Source organism: Entelurus aequoreus, linkage group LG15 (assembly GCF_033978785.1).
Source record: "Entelurus aequoreus isolate RoL-2023_Sb linkage group LG15, RoL_Eaeq_v1.1, whole genome shotgun sequence".
Taxonomy (NCBI): Eukaryota; Metazoa; Chordata; class Actinopteri; order Syngnathiformes; family Syngnathidae; genus Entelurus; species Entelurus aequoreus.
Window position 1 is genome coordinate 56,578,092 of NC_084745.1, and position 27,074 is coordinate 56,605,165.

At 32.0% G+C, this 27,074-nt stretch overlaps 3 protein-coding genes across 3 annotated transcripts in view; all 3 read right to left on the bottom strand.

The window, feature by feature from the left end:
- The window catches only part of LOC133630282 (zinc finger E-box-binding homeobox 1-like), a 280,408-nt gene that overhangs the window by 246,868 nt on the left and 6,466 nt on the right, over positions 1 to 27,074 (bottom strand). The gene's annotated exons all lie outside the window — the stretch shown is intronic.
- LOC133630283 (short transient receptor potential channel 1-like) overlaps positions 1 to 27,074 on the bottom strand; it is a 40,607-nt gene that overhangs the window by 3,644 nt on the left and 9,889 nt on the right. Inside the window, exons 5-11 of the mRNA XM_062021797.1 lie at positions 21,656 to 21,787; positions 21,386 to 21,581; positions 20,622 to 20,958; positions 20,114 to 20,253; positions 14,923 to 15,072; positions 6,065 to 6,249; positions 5,804 to 6,005 (exon numbers count right to left, since the gene is read on the bottom strand). Coding sequence (XP_061877781.1) covers positions 5,804 to 6,005; positions 6,065 to 6,249; positions 14,923 to 15,072; positions 20,114 to 20,253; positions 20,622 to 20,958; positions 21,386 to 21,581; positions 21,656 to 21,787 — 1,342 coding nt within the window. The remainder of the gene's footprint in view (positions 1 to 5,803; positions 6,006 to 6,064; positions 6,250 to 14,922; positions 15,073 to 20,113; positions 20,254 to 20,621; positions 20,959 to 21,385; positions 21,582 to 21,655; positions 21,788 to 27,074) is intronic.
- Positions 1,260 to 3,032, bottom strand: LOC133630284 (uncharacterized). Its single transcript, XM_062021798.1, has 2 exons — positions 2,201 to 3,032; positions 1,260 to 1,758 (listed from the first exon to the last, which is right to left on the bottom strand). The coding sequence occupies exons 1-2, from the start codon at positions 2,725 to 2,727 to the stop codon at positions 1,575 to 1,577; spliced, it is 711 nt and encodes a 236-aa protein (XP_061877782.1). The 5' UTR covers positions 2,728 to 3,032; the 3' UTR covers positions 1,260 to 1,574.

Here is a 27,074-nt window from a genome sequence, read left to right on the forward strand (position 1 = left end):
GATATTTCTTTATTCTTAGACAACGGATTCCCTTCCGTGATTGGTCATTTCTACGGACACAGAAATGACGTCACCTAAAATTGCGTTTACGGCACATAGTAATGTCGTAATTCAGCTCTGAGTGTGACACTTAAGATTCAGTCCTACACTTCGCTGAAAGTGTGAGTAAGACGCTTGATAACTAACTTTTAAGTGCAGCTTTCAGCCAAGAATTTATTTACTCTTAAAGGGAAACTTCGGTTTTTTTCAACCTGGGCCCTGTTTTCATAATTTTTTCTGTATATGTGAGTGCTGGATAAAACATTTTTTGAGGTCGCGCCAGTATTGAGCAGGGCAGGCAGCCTCCAGCCCAGCTAACGCTCGTACACAGGGCAACTGGCTCTCGTCAAAATTCGGCCTATAAACATGCATTTTTTTCACACTGACAGGCTCAGATAGTTACAATGAGTGTCCGACAACATACTAGAAAGGAGAAATTAACGTATGTCTCTACCTTTAGCTGGAGATCGCTGTTTGTTGTGAGCTGTGTCCAAATCTCACCACGCTACAAATCTCGTTCCGAAATCTCGCGATAACTCGCGACAAAACACCGGTGGAAAAACAGTTACCTGACTGAGGTGAAGAGAGATGACTGAAGTGATTTTGTATTGGACTAAGTTACCGAAGACTGTTAGTTTAGTTTTATAGAAAAGGATAAAAGTAAAACAATGGTTCGTGAGTGCGCATTTCCAAACTGTGGCAACAAAATGTTGCGCTACTCTTCGCGCAGCTTTCATAGACTACCTTACTTCAACACGGACACACTGAAGTTATGGCTAGCTGTGCTACAAATGGATGCCGACACTCCTGTTGATGTACTGCGCCGTGCCGACCACAGGGTCTGCAGTGATCACTTTGATCGGGATGACTACTGCCAGTCAAAGAAGAGACCAAATCCGAAGCACCTTTACCTAAAGAAAAGTGCAGTCCCAAGATGGGAGACACCAGCTGCATGCAGAGTGCAGGTAATGTTACGTTATTAGCTAATATGTTGTGTTGATGTGATATCAGTATACACGAATGATAGTAGCAAATATAAGCACTGTATTAGCACCTTTACTAGCAAATAGCATGTGTAAACTTTCAACTAGTGTAAAAATCGGACAAAGGATGCTCATACGTAGCTGACAGCATCTATAATTGACCTAGTTTGTAATTTCAAACACTGTGCATATACTTTATCAATGAGTTGAATGTGTGATCGCTGTTTTGATGTTTTTCTTAGGGATGACCACACTGTTGTTTATACAGAGCCTTTGCCCTGTCGCAAACCACGCCGAAGATTACTGCACAACATAGCTCCTGTTCCGAGGCCTGAAAAGGCAGACTTACTTGCACGGCACAGTTCACGGTTCAAACCATACTAAAGCTGACAAAAAATAATGTATAGAACATTATTGGTGTGTGTGGGGGTGTGGTTGTGGGGGTGTTGGTTTGTGGTTTAAAATAAAGAGATAGAAACACAGCTGTGCTATTGTTATTACTTTATTGTAAAAGATTGAATCTTACAGTGATATGTACGTGTACAGAAATATTTACAGTATATTGAAGATGTCCTCTGCCTCGTTGAAGCCAGTGTAAGTGCCGGTGGGAGAGGGGTACTTGCTTCTTATAGCCATAACTATACATCTAGGCAACACTCTCCTATTGCCACGACCTAGACGCTCTCCTCTGAGCGCCCACTCCAGCACCACACGGTAAGCCACTAGTCTGCATTGGCTGGAGAAGAGGAAAGAATCAAGTTTATTTGTGAAAAGTATGATGACTAAATACATACTGTAACAGTTATGAAGACTAAATACATACAGTTCTGAAGACTAAATACATACAGTTCTGAAGACTAAATACATACAGTTATGAAGACTAAATACATACAGTTATGAAGACTAAATACATACTGTAACAGTTATGAAGACTAAATACATACAGTTATGAAGACTAAATACATACTGTAACAGTTATGAAGACTAAATACATACAGTTATGAAGACTAAATACATACTGTAACAGTTATGAAGACTAAATACATACAGTTATGAAGACTAAATACATACTGTAACCGTTGTAATGACTAAATACATACTGTAACAGTAATTACTCATACCAGAGACCTTTCTCAGTAAATAAATTACACAAAGCTAAATATGTCACGTATACTCACTCAATAGACAGCTGGCCGTTTTCTCCCTGTGGTCTTGGCCGCCTCTTCCAGTTGATTTTGGGAACATGGAAGAAGGTCTCTAGCACTGCCCTGTTGATCAAGGAGGGGAAATCCTCTGATGACGTTACACAGCGTTGTGTACCGTCCACTGGGTAATCCCCAAACACAGCTGGCTGCAAAAGGTCCCATTCCCTGCAACAGAGGCATTCCTCCTCTGTAGGCAAAAGTACACAGCACCCACAGGAACACCACCAGTTTCCAGTGTTTCGCAGCCTTGCAGCAGCTGGTTCCGTGCCCTCTGCCTGTTGCCCAACTCCGTCTCTCCTCGTCCGTTCTTCAATTTCTTGAAGCTCTTCATCTGTGTACTCCGGCTCAAATAGATACGGCCGGCCATCAAAATCAAATGCAATTTCATCCACGTCGTCCACATCAGGCAAAAATTCAGCCATGACAGACAAACAAACAAACTTTTCTATAAAACTAAAATAACAGTCTTCGGTAATCCAACAGAAAATCACTTCAGTCATCTCTCTTCACCTCAGTCAGGTAACTGTTTTTCCACCGGTGTTTTGTCGCGAGTTATCGCGAGATTTCGGAACGAGATTTGTAGCGTGGTGAGATTTGGACACAGCTCACAACAAACAGCGATCTCCAGCTAAAGGTAGAGACATACGTTAATTTCTCCTTTCTAGTATGTTGTCGGACACTCATTGTAACTATCTGAGCCTGTCAGTGTGAAAAAAATGCATGTTTATAGGCCGAATTTTGACGAGAGCCAGTTGCCCTGTGTACGAGCGTTAGCTGGGCTGGAGGCTGCCTGCCCTGCTCAATACTGGCGCGACCTCAAAAAATGTTTTATCCAGCACTCACATATACAGAAAAAATTATGAAAACAGGGCCCAGGTTGAAAAAAACCGAAGTTTCCCTTTAAGTCAACTCTTAGCAGACTTCTTAGGAGTCATTCTAAGAAGGTTGATAAGTACGGCCCCTGGACAACAAATCACTGACAAAACTCCACACACACAAAAATGTTTTGACTTACACCAAGGATTTGTAGGTATAAAAACACGTTTCTTCAATTAAAAACTTATTTGCAAGTAAAAAAAAAGATTTGCAGATACAAAAAAAGATTTACTTCAGTTAAAAAGTATAAGTATGTAAGTATAAAAACAATTTTCTTTAATTAAAAAAACGTTTCTGCAAGTAAAAAAATAATATTTGCAAGTAAAAAACTATTTTCTTCAATTAAAAAAAAAAATGTTGGATAAAAACAATTTTCTTTAGCTATTTTTTTTCTGCAATCAAACAAATTTAATTTGCAAGTAAAAAAAAATGGTTTCTTCAAATAAAAGCACTTTTCCGCAAGCAAAAAAACTATGTGCTGCATGTAAAAAAAATCATTATGATTTGTAAGTATAAAAACAATTTTCTTTAATTAAAAAAAACTTTTCTGCAAGTAAAAAAAGATTTGCAAGTAAAAAACAAGTTTCATCAATTAAAAAGAGATTCGCAAATAAAGAAATTATTTGCTGCAGGTAAAATAAAATAATTACAAGTACAAAAAATTATTCAAATTAAGAAATTGTAAGTATACAAACAATTTTCTTCAATTAAAAAAACTTTTCTGCAAGTAAAAAAAAACTTTATTCAATGAAAAAAACTATTTTCTGCAGGTAAAAAAAAAAGATTTGCAAGTATAAAAAAATATTTTCTTCAATTAAAAAAATGTTGAAGTATAAAAATAATTTTCTTTAATTAAAAAACGTTTTCTGCAAATAAAAAATATTTGCGAGTAATAAAAAAAGACATTTCTTCAATTAAAAAAAGATTCGCAAGTAAAAAAAAAAAAATTTTGCGAGAAAAAAAAAGTATGATTTGTATGTATTAAAAAAAATTCTAATAAAAAACATTTGCAAGTATAAAAACTAGTTTATTTAATTAAAAACACTTTTCTGCAGGTAAAAAAAACTATTTGCAAGTAAAAAAAACTATTTTCTTTAGTAAAAAAAAAAAATGTCTGCAAGTAAAAATATTATTTGCAAGTAAAAAAAAAAACAAGTTTCTTCAATTAATAAAAGATTCGCAAGTAAAAAAGAAAACATTTGCTGCAAGAAAAAAAATATATTTGCAGGTATAAATAACTATTCAAATTTAAAAAATGTGTAAGTATAAAAGCAAGTTCCTTCAATTAAAAGCATTTTTCTGCAAGTAAACAAAATGATTTGCAAGTATAAAATTCAATTTTCTTCAATAAAAAAAAATTGTAGTACAAAAACAATTTTCTTTAATTAAAAAAACTTTTCTGCAAGTAAACAAAACAATTGTCTTTATTTAAAAAAAAGATTTGCAAGTAAAGAGAAACAACTTTCTTCGAAAAAAACGATTTGTGAGTATGAAAACATTTTTTTTTATTAAAGATTTGCAAGTAAAAACACAATTTTCTTTGAAAAAAAATTATTTGTGAGTATAAAAACAATTTTATTTAATTAAAAAACATTTTCTGAAAGTAAAAACTAAATTTTTCTTTAATAAAAAAAAGATTCGCAAGTAAAAAACAAGTTTCTTCAATTAAAAAGAGATTCGCAAGTAAATTCTTTTCTGCAGGTAAAAAAAAAGAATTACAAGTACAAAAAATTCTTAAATGTAAAAAAATTGTAAGTATACAAAAAAATTTCTTCAATTAGAAAAACTTTTCTGCAAGTTAAAAAAAAAAAAATTCAATTAAAAAGAGATTCGCAAGTAAAAAAAAAGATTTGCTGCAGGTAAAAAAAAAGATTTGCAAGTATAAAAATCTATTTTCTTCAATAAAAAAAAAATTGGAGTACAAAAACAATTTTCTTTAATAAAAAAAACTTTGCTGCAAGTAAAAGAAGATTTGCAAGTAAACAAAACAATTTTCTTTAATTAAAAAAGATTTGCAAGTAAACAAAACAGTTTTCTTTAATTAAAAAAAGATTTGCAAGTAAAAAGAAACAATTTTCTTTGGAAAAAACGATTTGTGAGTATGAAAAAAAAAAGTGTAATTAAAAAAAGATTTGCAAGTAAAAACACAATTTTCTTTGAAAAAAAAATGATTCGCAAGTAAAAAAAAATGTTTTCTTTAATTACATTTTTTTTTCTTCAAGTAAAAAAACAATTTTCTTTAATAAAAAAAAAAGATTTGCAAGTAAAAAAAAAATGTTCTTTGAAAAAAACAATTGCGTATGAAAAAAAATGTTTTAATTAAAAAAAGATTTGTAAGTAAAAACAAAGTTTTCTTTAAAAAAAAAAAAAAAGATTTGTGAGTACAAAAACTAGCGGCCAGTTTTATTTTTGTTTTTTTTACCATAAAATGGTGATTTTTTTCAGTGTAGAATTTCATAGACAAGTTGCTTTAAAAAATCATAAATCAAGCAGATATTTAAGTATTTTTATTTATATGATAAAAATATATAATTTAGAAAATGAAATTTACAATATAAAATATTATAAAAATATGTTTTATTAAATACTAAATACTGGTATCACAGGTGTGTATATATATATATATATATTCTCTGTAAAAAAAAAAGAAGAAAAAAGGCAGATGCAGGTGAAAATGTCAAATAAGGGACTTGAACTTACTGCGATCTGTCTGAAGCTCTTGTGCAACATGGCCACCAGCAGCTTGGTGAGCACGATCACCACCACGATGTTGTAGGTCCCGATGATCATGGCGCCCACGAAGGAGCGCAGTTCTTCCGTGTAGCTGATGCGCGTGACGAAGAGCGCCACGTGCGCCAGAGAGAAGATGTACCAGAAGAGGGCGTAGCAGGTGCCCATGAAGCTGTGAGGAGAGCATCCTGGTGAGCGCCCCACAAGGTGTTCCTACCCCCACACACCTACCTGTGGAAGGCATCGTTGCTCTGCTGCTGGCAGAAGATGCCCTGGCAGTCGCTGGGCGGGTTCTTGTCCGGATCTTTCTGGTCCTTTCCGTAGAGCTGAGTCAGTCCGATGGTGAAGGAGAAGAGGACCAGCAGGAAGAGGCCCAGGAACTTCCCAAACTCCTGCAGCATCTGACCCATGGAGATCTGGTAAAAAAATTGACCAAAAAATTATTTTAAATGCTAGCATGCTAATGTTAGCATGCATCAAGTACCAAAATATGACTGAGGTGTATACCTACAAAATTAGCTAAAAAAAAAACAACATAATTAACAAACAAAAAAACATAGCATACTAACATTAGCATGCTAAAATGTATCGTTTGTCAAGTAACAAAAATTAATTGAAAATGCTAGCATGATAATGTTAGCATGCATCAAGAATCCAAATATGCCTGAGGTGTATACTTACAAAATTTGCAAAAAAAAGCTAACATAATAACGTTAGCATGCTAACGGGTATCATTCGTTAAGTGACAAAATATTTGACGCTCAGGTATATATCTGTAAAATTCATAAAAAAATGCTAGCATGCTGACTTTAGCATTCATCAAGTACCAAAATGTGACTGAGGTGTACGCCTACAAAATTAGCTAAAAGAAAAAGCTAGCATACTAAGGTTAGCACGCTAACGGGTGTCATTCATCAAGTAACAAAATATATGATGCTTAGGTGTATATCTGCAAAATGTGTTTCAAATGCTAGCATGCTAACAATAGCATGCAGCAAGTACCAAAATATGACTAAGGTGTATACCTACAAAATTAGCTAAAAAAAAACCCAACATAATTAACAAAAAAAATAAAAAACATAGCATACTAACATTAGCATGCTAACATGTATCGTTTGTCAAGTAACAAAAATTTGACACTGAGGTCTATACCTGCAAAATTAATTGAAAATGCTAGCATGATAATTTTAGCATGCATCAAGAACCAATATGCCGCCTGAGGTGTATACCTACAAAATGTGCAAAAAAAGCTAACATAATAACGTTAGCATGCTAACGGGTATCATTCGTTAAGTGACAAAATATTTGACGCTCAGGTATATATCTGTAAAATTCATAAAAAAATGCTAGCATGCTGACTTTAGCATTCATCAAGTACCAAAATGTGACTGAGGTGTACACCTACAAAATTAGCTAAAAGAAAAAGCTAGCATACTAAGGTTAGCACGCTAACGGGTATCATTCATCAAGTAACAAAATATATGACGCTTAGGTGTGTATCTGCAAAATGTGTTTCAAATGCTAGCATGCTAACAATAGCATGCAGCAAGTACCAAAATATGACTGAGGTGTATACCTACAAAATTAGCTAAAAAACCCCCAACATAATTAACAAAACAAAAAAAACATAGCATACTAACATTAGCATGCTAACATGTATCGTTTGTCAAGTAACAAAAATGAATTGAAAATGCTAGCATGATAATGTTAGCATGCATCAAGAATCCAAATATGCCTGAGGTGTGTACTTACAAAATTTGAAAAAAAAAAAGCTAACATAATAACGTTAGCATGCTAACGGGTATCATTCGTTAAGTGACAAAATATTTGATGCTCAGGTATATATCTGTAAAATTCATTAAAAATGCTAGCATGCTGACTTTAGCATTCATCAAGTACCAAAATGTGACTGAGGTGTACGCCTACAAAATTAGCTAAAAGAAAAAGCTAGCATACTAAGGTTAGCACGCTAACGGGTATCATTCATCAAGTAACAAAATATATGACGCTTAGGTGTGTATCTGCAAAATGTGTTTCAAATGCTAGCATGCTAACAATAGCATGCAGCAAGTACCAAAATATGACTAAGGTGTATACCTACAAAATTAGCTAAAAAAAAACCCCAACATAATTAACAAAAAAAAAAACATAGCATACTAACATTAGCATGCTAACATGTATCGTTTGTCAAGTAACAAAAATTTGACACTGAGGTCTATACCTGCAAAATTAATTGAAAATGCTAGCATGATAATTTTAGCATGCATCGAGAACCAATATGCCGCCTGAGGTGTATACCTACAAAATGTGCAAAAAAAAGCTAGCATAATAACGTTAGCATGCTAATGGGTATCATTCGTTAAGTGACAAAATATTTGACGCTCAGGTGTATAGCTGTAAAATTCATAAAAAATGCCAGCATGCTAACTTTAGCATTCATCAAGTACCAATATGTGACTGAGGTGCACACCTACAAAATTAGCAAAATAAAATAGCGTACTATTGTTAGCATGCTAACAGATATCATTCGTCGAGTAACAAAATATATGACGCTTAGGTGTATATCTGCAAAATTTGTTTAAAATGCTAGCATGCTAATGATAGCATTCATCAAGAACCAAACTATGACTGAGGTGTATACCTACAAAATTAGCCCCCAAAAAATAGCATACTACTGTTAGCATGCTAACAGGTATCATTCGTCAACTTACGTGTATCTGCAAAACAAAATTTTCTAATGCTAGCATGCTATCAATAGCATGCAGCAAGTACCAAAATATGACTGAGGTGTACACCTACAAAATTAGCAAAATAAAATAGCGTACTATTGTTAGCATGCTAACAGGTATCATTCGTCAAGTAACAAAAACATTTGATGCTAAGGTATATACCTGCAAAGTTAGCAAAAAAGAGCTAGCATGCTAATATTAGAATGCTAAGGATTGTGTTGCGGGCCTAAACAGTGTTCCTGTGTGCTCTGTAAGAGGAGGAAAAGTTCCCTGGGAGTGTCAAAATAAGAGTATTTTTAGAGCAAATATTAGTGGACGCTGATGTGTTTGCTCCGAGACGGTCAGAAGACGTGTCTGCTGCCAAGAAGACCACAAAGATGTTCCACAGCACACGCCTCACATGTCAGCACACTCAAGCCCTGCAACACGTTGCACGGGGGACATTTTAGCGTGCGCACGCAGCAGACACGCTCACTGAAAGCCAGCTAGTCAAGACAAAGTGTCACTGACTCACACTCATTACTCACCCCTGTGGCCAGAATGCTACCTGCTAACTAGATAACTGCTAACTAGATACCTGCTAACTAAATACCTGCTAACTAAATACCTGCTAACTAAATACCTGCCAACAAAATACCTGCTAACTAAATACCTGCTAACTAAATACCTGCCAACAAAATACCTGCTAACTAAATACCTGCTAACTAAATACCTGCCAACAAAATACCTGCTAACTAAATACCTGCTAACTAAATACCTGCCAACAAAATACCTGCTAACTAAATACCTGCTAACTAAATACCTGCCAACAAAATACCTGCTGACTAAATACCTGCTAACTAAATACCTGCCAACAAAATACCTGCTAACTAAATACCTGCTAACTAAATACCTGCCAACAAAATACCTGCTAACTAAATACCTGCTAACTAAATACCTGCCAACAAAATACCTGCTAACTAAATACCTGCTAACTAAATACCTGCCAACAAAATACCTGCTAACTAAATACCTGCTAACTAAATACCTGCCAACAAAATACCTGCTGACTAAATACCTGCCAACAAAATACCTGCTAACTAAATACCTGCCAACAAAATACCTGCTGACTAAATACCTGCTAACTAAATACCTGCTAACTAAATACCTGCTAACTAAATACCTGCCAACTAAATACCTGCTAACTAAATACCTGCTAACAAAATACCTGCTAACTAAATACCTGCCAACTAAATACCTGCTAACTAAACACCTGCTAACTAAATACCTGCTAACTAAATACCTGCCAACTAAATACCTGCTAACTAAATACCTGCCAACTAAATACCTGCTAAAAAAATACCTGCTAACTAAATACCTGCCAACTAAATACCTGCTAACTACATACCAGCTAACTAAATACCTGCCAAAAAAATAAATACCTGCTAACAAAATACCTGCTAACTAAATACCTGCTAACTAAATACCTGCTAACTACATACTTGCTTACTAAATACCTGCCAACAAAATAAATACCTGCTAACAAAATACCTGCTAACTAAATACCTGCCAACTAAATACCTGCTAACAAAATACCTGCTAACTAAATACCTGCCAACTAAATACCTGCTAAAAAAATACCTGCTAACTAAATACCTGCCAACTAAATACCTGCTAACTAAATACCTGCCAACTAAATACCTGCTAACTAAATACCTGCTAACTAAATACCTGCTAACTAAATACCTGCCAACTAAATACCTGCTAACTAAACACCTGCTAACTAAATACCTGCTAACTAAATACCTGCTAACTAAATACCTGCCAACTAAATACCTGCTAACTAAATACCTGCCAACTAAATACCTGCTAAAAAAAATACCTGCTAACTAAATACCTGCCAACTAAATACCTGCTAACTACATACCTGCTAACTAAATACCTGCCAAAAAAATAAATACCTGCTAACAAAATACCTGCTAACTAAATACCTGCTAACTAAATACCTGCTAACTAAATACCTGCTTACTAAATACCTGCCAACAAAATAAATACCTGCTAACAAAATACCTGCTAACTAAATACCTGCCAACTAAATACCTGCTAACTAAATACCTGCCAACTAAATACCTGCTAAAAAAATACCTGCTAACTAAATACCTGCCAACTAAATACCTGCCAACTAAATACCTGCTAACTACATACCTGCTAACTAAATACCTGCCAACAAAATAAATACCTGCTAACAAAATACCTGCTAACTAAATACCTGCCAACTAAATACCTGCTAACTAAATACCTGCTAACTAAATACCTGCTAACTAAATACCTGCCAACTAAATACCTGCTAACTAAATACCTGCTTACTAAATACCTGCTAACTAAATACCTGCCAACTAAATACCTGCCAACTAAATACCTGCTAACTAAATACCTGCCAACTAAATACCTGCTAACTAAATACCTGCCAACTAAATACCTGCTTACTAAATACCTGCTTACTAAATACCTGCTAACTAAATACCTGCCAACTAAATACCTGCTAACTAAATACCTGCTAACTAAATACCTGCCAACTAAATACCTGCTAACTAAATACCTGCTAACAAAATACCTGCTAACTAAATACCTGCCAACTAAATACCTGCTAACTAAACACCTGCTAACTACATACCTGCTAACTAAATACCTGCTAACTAAATACCTGCTAACTAAATACCTGCCAACTAAATACCTGCTAAAAAAATACCTGCTAACTAAATACCTGCCAACTAAATACCTGCTAACTACATACCTGCTAACTAAATACCTGCCAAAAAAATAAATACCTGCTAACAAAATACCTGCTAACTAAATACCTGCTAACTAAATACCTGCTAACTAAATACCTGCTAACTACATACTTGCTTACTAAATACCTGCCAACAAAATAAATACCTGCTAACAAAATACCTGCTAACTAAATACCTGCCAACTAAATACCTGCTAACAAAATACCTGCTAATTAAATACCTGCTAAAAAAATACCTGCTAACTAAATACCTGCCAACTAAATACCTGCTAACTACATACCTGCTAACTAAATACCTGCCAACAAAATAAATACCTGCTAACTAAATACCTGCCAACTAAATACCTGCTAACTAAATACCTGCTAACTAAATACCTGCTAACTAAATACCTGCCAACTAAATACCTGCTAACTAAATACCTGCTTACTAAATACCTGCTAACTAAATACCTGCCAACTAAATACCTGCTAACTAAATACCTGCTAACTAAATACCTGCCAACTAAATACCTGCTAACTAAATACCTGCTAACTACATACTTGCTTACTAAATACCTGCCAACAAAATAAATACCTGCTAACAAAATACCTGCTAACTAAATACCTGCCAACTAAATACCTGCTAACTAAATACCTGCTTACTAAATAACTGCTAACTAAATACCTGCTAACTAAATACCTGCTAACTAAATACCTTCCAACTAAATACCTGCTAACTAAATACCTGCCAACTAAATACCTGCCAACTAAATACCTGCTAACTAAATACCTGCTAACAAAATACCTGCTAACTAAATACCTGCCAACTAAATACCTGCTAACTAAACACCTGCTAACTACATACCTGCTAACTAAATACCTGCTAACTAAATACCTGCTAACTAAATACCTGCCAACTAAATACCTGCTAAAAAAATACCTGCTAACTAAATACCTGCCAACTAAATACCTGCTAACTACATACCTGCTAACTAAATACCTGCCAACAAAATAAATACCTGCTAACAAAATACCTGCTAACTAAATACCTGCTAACTAAATACCTGCTAACTAAATACCTGCTAACTACATACTTGCTTACTAAATACCTGCCAACAAAATAAATACCTGCTAACAAAATACCTGCTAACTAAATACCTGCCAACTAAATACCTGCTAACAAAATACCTGCTAAAAAAATACCTGCTAAAAAAATACCTGCTAACTAAATACCTGCCAACTAAATACCTGCTAACTACATACCTGCTAACTAAATACCTGCCAACAAAATAAATACCTGCTAACTAAATACCTGCCAACTAAATACCTGCTAACTAAATACCTGCTAACTAAATACCTGCTAACTAAATACCTGCCAACTAAATACCTGCTAACTAAATACCTGCTTACTAAATACCTGCTAACTAAATACCTGCCAACTAAATACCTGCCAACTAAATACCTGCTAACTAAATACCTGCCAACTAAATACCTGCTAACTAAATACCTGCTAACTACATACTTGCTTACTAAATACCTGCCAACAAAATAAATACCTGCTAACAAAATACCTGCTAACTAAATACCTGCCAACTAAATACCTGCTAACTAAATACCTGCTTACTAAATAACTGCTAACTAAATACCTGCCAACAAAATAAATACCTGCTAACAAAATACCTGCTAACTAAATACCTGCCAACTAAATACCTGCTAACTAAATACCTGCTTACTAAATAACTGCTAACTAAATACCTGCTAACTAAATACCTGCTAACTAAATACCTTCCAACTAAATACCTGCTAACTAAATACCTGCCAACTAAATACCTGCTAACAAAATACCTGCTAACTAAATACCTGCTAACAAAATACCTGCTAACTAAATACCTGCTAACTAAATACCTGCTTACTAAATACCTGCTAACTAAATACCTGCCAACTAAATACCTGCCAACTAAATACCTGCTAACTAAATACCTGCTAACTAAATACCTGCCAACTAAATACCTGCTAACAAAATACCTGCTAACTAAATACCTGCTAACTAAATACCTGCTAACAAAATACCTGCTAACTAAATACCTGCCAATAAAATACCTGCTAACTAAATACCTGCTAACTAAATACCTGCCAATAAAATACCTGCTGACTAAATACCTGCTAACTAAATACCTGCCAACAAAATACCTGCTCGAGGGACCTAAGGCAGGTCTTTGTCCACTGAGGGCCACACACTGAAAAATAAAAACACGCGGGGGCCATCTTGATATTTTCTTTTCAAAACCAATACAATACATCTATTATTATTATTTTAAATAACCAACACTAAAATCTCAAGATCAACTTCAGCTTTATTTGTCAATATAAAGTTGTTGTTTTTTTATGTTTTATTCCCTTTTTGTCAAAACCCTCTTTTTATAACTACAACACAAAATATGTTTCAAAGTGTAATATTTGATGTGAAGTCATTGGAGCCTTAAATATGTCAATCATTCATAACAACATTGATTTTGATTCATTATTGTTTTTTGAGCAATGACAGTTTTTAAAAAAAAATCCCTCAAAAAACTTAGGGACCCAAAAGGGTCACAAAAGTGTTAAAAAAAAAGTTGTTCATTTTTGTTTTACTTAAATCTCTAGATCAACTCAAGATCTGTCGATATACAGTATTTTTTTAAATATTTGTTTTATATTTCTTATGTTTTATTATTATTATTTATTATTTTATTGACATTGATTTTGATTAATTATTATTTTTTGAGCAATGACAGTTTTAAAAAAAAATCCCTCAAAAAACTTAGGGACCCAAAAGGGTCATAAAAGTGTTAAAAAAAAAGTCGTTCATTTTTGTTCTACTTAAATCTCTAGATCAACTCAAGATCTGTCGATATACAGTATTTTTTTAAATATTTGTTTTATATTTTTCATGTTTTATTATTATTATTATTTATTATTTTATTGACATTGATTAATTATTATTTTTTGAGCAATGACAGTTTAAAACAAATCTCTCTAAAATTCTATAAAAGTAATAAAAGTAAGTCAAACATTACCTGGTTTTTTTTTTACTTTCAATGCTTAAGTATCTAGATCCACTTCCGATGTATCCATCTATTTATAATTTGTTCGTCTTTTTCTTTCTTTGTTTTATGCCCTTTTTTTGTCAAACAAAAACATTGTTTTTTATAGCAAAAACACAAAATATGCAATATTTTCCCCCAATAATAATTTTAAGTGTAATATTTGATGTGAAGTAATTGGAGCCTTAAATATGTCAATCATTCATAACAACATTGATTTTGATTCATTATTATTTTTGAGCAATGACAGTTCTAAAGAAAAAACTGTCTGCATGGCAGCTTTGTATCATTAGTGAACATTGCAACTTTTTCTTGTTACATTTCACCTATTTGCTCTTTTATTACACCTTTTTTAATGTTGTCTAAAAAGTATTCTTCGAATGTGCCGCAGGGCCTCCCTTTGTCTTTTTGAAAGTAATGAGGGACGTTTTAAAAGAGACGAAGCAGAGGCAATGTGATGTTTCACCAGTGAGGATGCTGTCTGTGGGCGGTGCAGTACAAGGAAAAGTGTTCTGTCTGCTCTCCTACCTGCAGCGGGCCCAGGATGGAGCTGGTGGTGTACATGAAGAACAGACGCAAATAGCTGAGGACATTGGCGAAGGCAAACAGTCCTTCAGCCACCAGGATGGGATGGAAGGCGTCCCAGTTCTTCCTCTCCGTGTCCTCCACATCCTTGAACTGCAAACACAACATTTGTTAAAAACACTGCTTTTTTTCTTTTAAAAAATTTATATATTTTTTTCTTTATTCAGTATTTTTCATTTATTATTTTTTTTATAAAATATTTTTTTAAAAACACTATAGTGTTCTTTAATTTTTCTTAATTACGTTTTTTCATTCATTTCTTATTATTTTATCTATAAAATAATTTTAAAAACATTTTTCTTTATTTAATATTTTTAATTCATTATTAGTTTTATAAAATAATTTTTAAAAACACTACTTTTTCTTCAGATTTTTTTTTCACTGATTTCTAAATTAGTTTTTCTATCAAATAATTTAAAAACACTGCTTTTTTTCTTTTAAAAAATGTATATATTTTTTTCTTTATTCAGTATTTTTCATTTATTATTTTTTTTATAAAATATTTTTTTAAAAACACTATAGTGTTCTTTAATTTTTCTTAATTACGTTTTTTCATTCATTTCTTATTATTTTGTCTATAAAATAATTTTAAAAACATTTTTCTTTATTTAATATTTTTAATTCATTATTAGTTTTATAAAATAATTTTTAAAAACACCACTTTTTCTTCGGATTTTTTTTTCACTGATTTCTAAATTAGTTTTTCTATAAAATAATTTAAAAACACTGCTTTTTTTCTTTTAAAAAATGTATATATTTTTTTCTTCATTCAGTGTTTTTCATTTATTATTTTTTTTATAAAATATTTTTTTAAAACACTATAGTGTTCTTTAATTTTTCTTAATTACGTTTTTTCATTCATTTCTTATTATTTTATCTATAAAATAATTTTAAAAACATTTTTCTTTATTTAATATTTTTAATTCATTATTAGTTTTATAAAATAATTTTTAAAAACACTACTTTTTCTTTGGATTTTTTTTTCACTGATTTCTAAATTAGTTTTTCTATAAAATAATTTAAAAACACTGCTTTTTTTCTTTTAAAAAATTTATATATTTTTTTCTTTATTCAGTATTTTTTTTAATTTTTTTTTTTATAAAATATATTTTTTTAAACACTATAGTGTTCTTTAATTTTTCTTAATTACGTTTATTCATTCATTTCTTATTATTTTATCTATAAAATAATTTTACAAACATTTTTCTTTATTTAATATTTTTAATTCATTATTAGTTTTATAAAATAATTTTTAAAAACTACTTTTTCTTCGGATTTTTTTTTCACTGATTTCTAAATTAGTTTTTCTATAAAATAATTTAAAAACACTGCTTTTTTTCTTTTAAAAAATGTATATATTTTTTTCTTCATTCAGTGTTTTTCATTTATTTTTTTTATAAAATATTTTTTTTAAAACACTATAGTGTTCTTTAATTTTTCTTAATTACGTTTTTTCATTCATTTCTTATTATTTTGTCTATAAAATAATTTTAAAAACATTTTTCTTTATTTAATATTTTTAATTCATTATTAGTTTTATAAAATAATTTTTAAAAACACTACTTTTTCTTCGGATTTTTTTTTCACTGATTTCTAAATTAGTTTTTCTATAAAATAATTTAAAAACACTGCTTTTTTTCTTTTAAAAAATGTATACATTTTTTTCTTTATTCAGTATTTTTCATTTATTATTTTTTTCATAAAATATTTTTTTAAAAACACTAGTGTTCTTTAATTTTTCTTAATTACGTTTTTTCATTCATTTCTTATTATTTTATCTATAAAATAATTTTTAAAACATTTTTCTTTATTTAATATTTTTAATTCATTATTAGTTTTATAAAATCATTTTTAAAAACACAACTTTTTCTTCGGATTTTTTTTCCATTGATTTCTAAATTAGTTTTTCTATAAAATAATTTAAAAACGCTGCTTTTTTCTTTAAAAAAAATACTTAATTATTTTCTTTGAGTATTTTTCATTCATTACTTGTTTTATAAAATAATTTTTAAAAAAATATAGAAATGTTTTCTGTTATTCTTTTAATTTTTTGTTTTTATAAAAGATTGTAAAAAAAATAAATGTTTTTTTGTCTATTTTAAAAAACGACTTAATGTTGTTTATTTAGTATTTTTCATTCATTATTAGTTTTATAAAATCATTTTTAAAAACACTACTTTTTCTTCGGATTTTTTTTTCATTGATTTCTAAATTAGTTTTTCTATAAAATAATTTAAAAACGCTGCTTTTTTCTTAAAAAAAAATACTTAATTATTTCCTTTGAGTATTTTTCATTCATTACTTGTTTTATAAAATCATTTTAAAAAAATATAGAAATGTTTTCTGTTATTTTTTTTATTTTTTGTTTTTATAAAGGATTGTAAAAAAAAAATGTTTTTTTGTCTATTTTAAAAAACGACTTAATGTTGTTTATTTAGTATTTTTCATTCATTATTAGTTTTATAAAATAATTTTTAAAAACACTACTTTTTCTTCGGATTTTTTTTCATTGATTTCTAAATTAGTTTTTCTATAAAATAATTTAAAAACGCTGCTTTTTTCTTAAAAAAAAAAACTTAATTATTTTCTTTGAGTATTTTTCATTCATTACTTGTTTTATAAAATAATTTTTCAAAAAATATAGAAATGTTTTCTGTTTTTTTTTTTTTTGTTTGTTTTTATAAAAGATTGTAAAAAAAAAAAGTTTTTTTGTCTATTTTAAAAAACGACTTAATGTTGTTTATTTAGTATTTTTCATTCATTATTTTGACAAAATAATTGAAAATACATGGCCCTGCGGTGAGGTGGCGACTTGTCCAGCTGGGATAGGCTCCAGCAAGCCCCGTGACCCTGAGAGGGACAAGCTGTAGAAGATGGGATGGATGGAATTTAAAATTCACTGCTTTTATATTTAAAAAAATATAAAAGCATGTTGTGAACTGCAAACACAACATTTGTTAAAAACACTGCTTTTTTTCTTTTAAAAAATGTATATATTTTTTTCTTTATTCAGTATTTTTCATTTATTATTTTTTTTAATAAAATATTTTTTTAAAAACACTGTAGTGTTCTTTAATTTTTCTTAATTACGTTTTTTCATTCATTTCTTATTATTTTATCTATAAAATAATTTTAAAAACATTTTTCTTTATTTAATATTTTTAATTCATTATTAGTTTTATAAAATAATTTTTAAAAACACTACTTTTTCTTCGGATTTTTTTTTACTGATTTCTAAATTAGTTTTTCTATAAAATAATTTAAAAACACTGCTTTTTTTCTTTTAAAAAATGTATATATTTTTTTCTTTATTCAGTATTTTTCATTTATTATTTTTTTTATAAAATATTTTTTTTAAAACACTATTGTGTTCTTTAATTTTTCTTGATTACGTTTTTTCATTCATTTCTTATTATTTTATCTATAAAATAATTTTAAAAACATTTTTCTTTATTTAATATTTTTAATTCATTATTAGTTTTATAAAAGAATTTTTAAAAACTACTTTTTCTTAGGATTTTTTTTTCACTGATTTCTAAATTAGTTTTTCTATAAAATAATTTAAAAACACTGCTTTTTTTCTTTTAAAAAATGTATATATTTTTTTCTTCATTCAGTATTTTTCATTTATTATTTTTTTTATAAAATATTTTTTTAAAAACACTTTAGTGTTCTTTAATTTTTCTTTATTACGTTTTTTCATTCATTTCTTATTATTTTATCTATAAAATAAGTTTACAAACATTTTTCTTTATTTAGTATTTTTCATTCATTATTAGTTTTATAAAATAATTTTTAAAAACACTACTTTTTCTTCGGATTTTTTTTTCATTGATTTCCAAATTAGTTTTTCTATAAAATAATTTAAAAACGCTGCTTTTTTCTTTAAAAAAAAATACTTAATTATTTTCTTTGAGTATTTTTCATTCATTACTTGTTTTATAAAATAATTTTTAAAAAATATAGAAATGTTTTCTGTTATTTTTTTTATTTTTTTGTTTTTATAAAAGATTGTAAAAAAAAAAAATGTTTTTTTGTCTATTTTAAAAAACGACTTAATGTTGTTTATTTAGTATTTTTCATTCATTATTAGTTTTATAAAATAATTTTTAAAAACACTACTTTTTCTTCCGATTTTTTTTTCCATTGATTTCTAAATTAGTTTTTCTATGAAATAATTTAAAAACGCTGCTTTTTTCTTAAAAAAAAAAACTTAATTATTTTCTTTGAGTATTTTTCATTCATTACTTGTTTTATAAAATAATTTTTTAAAAAACATAGAAATGTTTTCTGTTATTATTTTAATTTTTTTTTTTTTTTATAAAAGATTGTAAAAAAAATAAATGTTTTTTTGTCTATTTTAAAAAACGACTTAATGTTGTTTATTTAGTATTTTTCATTCATTATTAGTTTTATAAAATAATTTTTAAAAACACTACTTTTTCTTCGGATTTTTTTTCCACTGATTTCTAAATTAGTTTTTCTATAAAATAATTTAAAAACGCTGCTTTTTTCTTTAAAAAAAAAACGTAATTATTTTCTTTGAGTATTTTTCATTCATTACTTGTTTTATAAAATAATTTTTTAAAAATATAGAAATGTTTTCTGTTATTTTTTTTATTTTTTGTTTTTATAAAAGATTGTAAAAAAAAAATGTTTTTTTGTCTATTTTAAAAAACGACTTAATGTTGTTTATTTAGTATTTTTCATTCATTATTAGTTTTATAAAATAATTTTTAAAAACACTACTTTTTCTTCGGATTTTTTTTCCATTGATTTCTAAATTAGTTATTCTATAAAATAATTTCAAAACGCTGCTTTTTTCTTAAAAAAAAATACTTAATTATTTTCTTTGAGTATTTTTCATTCATTACTTGTTTTATAAAATAATTTTTTTTTAAATATAGAAATGTTTTCTGTTATTTTTTTTATTTTTTTGTTTTTACAAAAGATTGTAAAAAAAAAAAAAAGTTTTTTTGTCTATTTTAAAAAACGACTTAATGTTGTTTATTTAGTATTTTTAATGCATTTAATGCATTAAAAACATTTTAATCACTATTTTTTTCATTTTTTTCCCTAATGTATTTATTGATGAAAACGTTGAAAAACCTCTGCGGAGAAGGTGTGGGAGTACCTTGCTGTGGGCCACAATCTTGAGGGCAAAGGTCGCCAGGTAAAGGGAATTCATGACAAAGCTGAGCTGGTTCCTGGACTCGTCCAAAAAGTCCTCCAGACCTCCGTACCAAAGACGCTTGACATCCGACCACACCATTCCTGCAGGAGAGACCCTTTATTCACCTTCTTCTCTCCTCTATTGCAACCACTCCAGTTAGCCCCTCCCCTTCTGCACACTCACCTGTTAGCCCCTCCCCTTCTGCACACTCACCCTTTCTTGTATCTAAATACATGCTAACAATATATGCTATCTTAGCTAAATACATGCTAACAATATATGCTATCTTATCTAAATACATGCTAACAATATATGCTATCTTATCTAAATACATGCTAACAATATATGCTATCTTATCTAAATACATGCTAACAATATATGCTATCTTATCTAAATACATGCTAACAATATATGCTATCTTATCTAAATACATGCTAACACACACACACTTACACCCACACCCACCCACCTATGATCCAGAGGATGAGCAGGTAATCGATCATCTCCAGCGCGGGGCCCATGGTGTTCTTCTTGCCCTCGTTGTAGACCAGCGAGTAGAGGTTGAGCAGCAGCAGGAAGGTGAAGTAGGAGGCGCTGTGGAGGATGAACTTGACGAAGGGCGTGTGGATGACCTGGCCCACGCGGGAGCGCGGCGCCAGCAGGTAGCACGCGGAGAGCAGCGGCCACAGCGCGGCCACGCTCAGCACCGTGGAGATCTTCAGACACGTGTGCTTGCGCCGGTAGCTGGCCGTCTCGCCGAACCACACCGTGTTGAGGAACTGCTGGCAGTTGGACTGAGACACAAACTGCGGGGACACAAAGTATATTAGCGGGCTAATATTAGCATGCTAACTCTTTGCCAATGTTACATGTATAAACCTAAAAATGATGGCTTTTAACAGCTGATGCCTTTTTAGAAGTAGCTTTTCCGAGGTCATAGGTTTATACATATAACATTGGCAAAGAGTTAGCATGCTAATATTAGCATGCTAAGGTAGAAGGAGTTTCGATTGATCGAAACTTTTATTAGTAGATTGCACAGTGAAGTACATATTCCGTGCAACTGACCACTAAATGGTAACACCCCAATAAATTTGGCATCAAAGCTCGGACGTTTCGGTTTAAAAGAAACAAATGAGCTAAGATGCTAGCATAAAATGCTAGCATGCTAACACAGGCAAAGTTAGCATACTTGTAAGTCAAGCACGGTATAAGTTAGCACACCCCACTGACCTCCTTCTGGTTGTACTTGATGGCCAGTTTGAGGCGGCTGAGGTTCATGCGCTCCTCCAGGAGGCCCCTCTTGTCCACGGGGTCCTCGCTGGAGGTGTGGTTGAGGATGACCTCCAGCTCCCTGGAGTTGCGAGCCTGAGCCAGCAGGTCCTTGGCGAACATCTTGCACTGCTTGGCCAGCTCGTCGTAGTCGTTCCTGCGCGGGTGAAGAGCGGCGTGTCAGAGAGCGGCGCGGGAGAGGAGGTGTGCGGCAGCGGCGGGAAGGAGCACCTGAACTCCACCTCCACCAGACTCAGCTCCTTCAGGTCCGTGCTCAGCTCGAAGGCCCTGAGGATGGGGTCCTCCTCCGTCAGCATGATGAGGGAGGGGCTGGCCAGGCAGCGGTAGATGTCCAGCCGGAACCTACCACAGGTATGGCAGGTTAGTCTCGCTTAACAAGTGGCTGGCTAGTTTTCACAGGTTTCTCAGAGTTTGTGGCTGATCTCGTGACACACGCCGACAATATAATTATAATGGGGGATTTTAATATCCATATGACCAGCCCACCAAACCCTCCGTGCGTGGCGCTCCAGACTATAATTCATAGTAAATGAACCCACACATGGCAAGGGTAATACGATAGTTCTAGTGCTGGTCCGGGGTGTCACCACCTCCAAAGTTAACGTACACTAAAGTAATGTCCGATCATTATCTTATAAAAATTCAAAGTTCTGACTCATTGTTAACAAGCTACTAATAACCACTTTAGTAGCCGCAACATTAATGATGTCATAACTACGACTCCTGCTGGCCGACTGCCTTCAGTAATGGTGCCATTCCCAAATAGTCACTTTGCTTTAGTAGTACTACTATGTTGACTTTGCTTTAGTAGTACTACTATGTTGACTTTTGGAGTTTTTCACACAAAAATACACAATAATAACTTTAAGGGTCAATAAACAGATATGGAATACAGACGTGACTTTCGCGAACGAATTGACTCATTTACATTTATTTTTTTTACATATAAAAATATACATTTTTAAATTATTATATTTTTTACATTATTTTTTTGGTATTTATTTATTTTTCTTATGTCCAAACTTTTTTCACTAAGGGCCGCATAACATAATAAAGTATAGCATAATAAAGGCAGCCATTTTGAAAACAGACATATTAATGACAGAACATATGTCATTAAAATATTACATATATTAACCGAGGGCCACAGCCTGGCACATCAAAGGGTGACGGGGTCATTTTAGTAGTTTTCACCTTTGAACAAATATTTACATTTCTTCCAAACAAATAGAAAATGCAATTTCGGTCGAAATTTTGCGTAAAACCCTAACTGAAATGCTACCACTACTTTGTATACCCGTTTTATTTTGTACCTTTTATGTGTGTATTTGTTTCTATTTCATTTAAATATGACACATTTCTTAGGTGATGTCACTGCCAAAGCTTGGAAATATGAATTACAATGTAAACAAACAAAATATAGCCAATATTTCATAATATTTTCCCACTAAAATAGTAATATTTGTGTAAATTCAATAATCTACATTTTATTGTATAACTGATGCTAGTAATTGTTTCCTTGTTTTTAAAAAAAAAACAGTAAATAAAATATATATACAGTATAACAAGGCTCTGTTCATAAAGCCATGAATCCCATCTGGACACAATAATACCAAGTTATGTGGCAACGTTATTTATCTACGGAGGGCAATATCAGTAAATACAGTGCCATTCTTCGCAGGAAACATCCCAATGACAACACAAGTTCATGTTCTTGGTCACTGATGAGGTGTGGTCAACTTGTTTTTATGAGCAAAGCTCCAAAGGATGATGTATGGTTGGGCGAGGTGTGTTTAATATTATTAATAATGACAGTATGACGGTCCTGGGAGGAAAGTAAACAAGGAGTGCTCCAAGTCAAAAGAGGAGGAAGTGAGGGAGTGGTGAAAAGTGACTCCTAATTCCCGGATGTAAGAACTGGAATATATGAAGGCGGCCCCAACATTCATCAACTAATAAACATGCTTTTGTTGTCAATGATGTAAAAACTGGAATATATGAAGGCGGCCCCAACAGTCATCCACTAATAAACATGCTTTTGTTGTCAATGATGTAAAAACTGGAATATATGAAGGCGGCCCCAACAGTCATCAACTAATAAACATGCTTTTGTTGTCAATGATGTAAGAACTGGAATATATGAATGCGGCCCCAACAGTCATCCACTAATAAACATGCTTTTGTTGTCAATGATGTAAGAACTGGAATATATGAATGCGGCCCCAACATTCATCAACTAATAAACATGCTTTTGTTGTCAATGATGTAAAAACTGGAATATATGAAGGCGGCCCCAACAGTCATCCACTAATAAACATGCTTTTGTTGTCAATGATGTAAAAACTGGAATATATGAAGGCGGCCCCAACAGTCATCAACTAATAAACATGCTTTTGTTGTCAATGATGTAAGAACTGGAATATATGAAGGCGGCCCCAACAGTCATCCACTAATAAACATGCTTTTGTTGTCAATGATGTAAAAACTGGAATATATGAAGGCGGCCCCAACAGTCATCAACTAATAAACATGCTTATGTTGTCAATGATGTAAAAACTGGAATATATGAAGGCGGCCCCAACAGTCATCCACTAATAAACATGCTTTTGTTGTCAATGATGTAAGAACTGGGATATATGAAGGCGGCCCCAACATTCATCAACTAATAAACATGCTTTTGTTGTCAATGATGTAAGAACTGGAATATATGAAGGCGGCCCCAACAGTCATCAACTAATAAACATGCTTTTGTTGTCAATGATGTAAGAACTGGAATATATGAATGCGGCCCCAACATTCATCAACTAATAAACATGCTTTTGTTGTCAATGATGTAAAAACTGGAATATATGAAGCCGGCCCCAACAGTCATCAACTAATAAACATGCTTTTGTTGTCAATGATGTAAAAACTGGAATATATGAAGGCGGCCCCAACATTCATCAACTAATAAACATGCTTTTATTGTCAATGATGTAAAAACTGGAATATATGAAGGCGGCCCCAACAGTCATCCACTAATAAACATGCTTTTGTTGTCAATGATGTAAGAACTGGAATATATGAAAGCGGCCCCAACATTCATCAACTAATAAACATGCTTTTGTTGTCAATGATGTAAAAACTGGAATATATGAAGCCGGCCCCAACATTCATCAACTAATAAACATGCTTTTGTTGTCAATGATGTAAAAACTGGAATATATGAAGGCGGCCCCAACATTCATCAACTAATAAACATGCTTTTATTGTCAATGATGTAAAAACTGGAATATATGAATGCGGCCCCAACAGTCATCCACTAATAAACATGCTTTTGTTGTCAATGATGTAAAAACTGGAATATATGAATGCGGCCCCAACATTCATCAACTAATAAACATGCTTTTATTGTCAATGATGTAAAAACTGGAATATATGAAGGCGGCCCCAACAGTCATCAACTAATAAACATGCTTTTGTTGTCAATGATGTAAGAACTGGAATATATGAAGGCGGCCCCAACATTCATCAACTAATAAACATGCTTTTGTTGTCAATGATGTAAAAACTGGAATATATGAAGGCGGCCCCAACAGTCATCAACTAATAAACATGCTTTTGTTGTCAATGATGTAAGAACTGGAATATATGAAGGCGGCCCCAACAGTCATCCACTAATAAACATGCTTTTGTTGTCAATGATGTAAAACTGGAATATATGAAGGCGGCCCCAACAGTCATCCACTAATAAACATGCTTTTGTTGTCAATGATGTAAAAACTGGAATATATGAATGCGGCCCCAACAGTCATCAACTAATAAACCTGCTTTTGTTGTCAATGATGTAAAAACTGGAATATATGAAGGCGGCCCCAACAGTCATCAACTAATAAACATGCTTTTGTTGTCAATGATGTAAAAACTGGAATATATGAAGGCGGCCCCAACAGTCATCAACTAATAAACATGCTTTTGTTGTCAATGATGTAAGAACTGGAATATATGAATGCGGCCCCAACAGTCATCAACTAATAAACATGCTTTTGTTGTCAATGATGTAAGAACTGGAATATATGAAGGCGGCCCCAACATTCATCAACTAATAAACATGCTTTTGTTGTCAATGATGTAAAAACTGGAATATATGAAGCCGGCCCCAACATTCATCAACTAATAAACATGCTTTTGTTGTCAATGATGTAAAAACTGGAATATATGAAGGCGGCCCCAACATTCATCAACTAATAAACATGCTTTTATTGTCAATGATGTAAAAACTGGAATATATGAAGGCGGCCCCAACAGTCATCCACTAATAAACATGCTTTTGTTGTCAATGATGTAAAAACTGGAATATATGAAGGCGGCCCCAACAGTCATCAACTAATAAACATGCTTTTGTTGTCAATGATGTAAAAACTGGAATATATGAATGCGGCCCCAACATTCATCAACTAATAAACATGCTTTTGTTGTCAATGATGTAAAAACTGGAATATATGAAGGCGGCCCCAACATTCATCAACTAATAAACATGCTTTTGTTGTCAATGATGTAAAAACTGGAATATATGAAGGCGGCCCCAACATTCATCAACTAATAAACATGCTTTTGTTGTCAATGATGTAAAAACTGGAATATATGAAGGCGGCCCCAACATTCATCAACTAATAAACATGCTTTTGTTGTCAATGATGTAAAAACTGGAATATATGAATGCGGCCCCAACAGTCATCCACTAATAAACATGCTTTTGTTGTCAATGATGTAAGAACTGGAATATATGAAGGCGGCCCCAACAGTCATCAACTAATAAACATGCTTTTGTTGTCAATGATGTAAGAACTGGAATATATGAAGGCGGCCCCAACATTCATCAACTAATAAACATGCTTTTGTTGTCAATGATGTAAAAACTGGAATATATGAATGCGGCCCCAACATTCATCAACTAATAAACATGCTTTTGTTGTCAATGATGTAAGAACTGGAATATATGAATTCGGCCCCAACATTCATCAACTAATAAACATGCTTTTGTTGTCAATGATGTAAGAACTGGAATATATGAAGGCGGCCCCAACAGTCATCAACTAATAAACATGCTTTTGTTGTCAATGATGTAAAAACTGGAATATATGAAGCCGGCCCCAACAGTCATCAACTAATAAACATGCTTTTGTTGTCAATGATGTAAAAACTGGAATATATGAAGGCGGCCCCAACAGTCATCCACTAATAAACATGCTTTTGTTGTCAATGATGTAAAAACTGGAATATATGAAGGCGGCCCCAACAGTCATCCACTAATAAACATGCTTTTGTTGTCAATGATGTAAGAACTGGAATATATGAAGGCGGCCCCAACATTCATCCACTAATAAACATGCTTTTGTTGTCAATGATGTAAAAACTGGAATATATGAAGGCGGCCCCAACAGTCATCCACTAATAAACATGCTTTTGTTGTCAATGATGTAAGAACTGGAATATATGAAGGCGGCCCCAACAGTCATCAACTAATAAACATGCTTTTGTTGTCAATGAGCATCATAACAAAAACAATAATACTGGGAGAAAAAACACATAATGACCGGTATACTGTCCAATACTGATAACAGTCTGATAGAGAGAGACAGAGACAGAG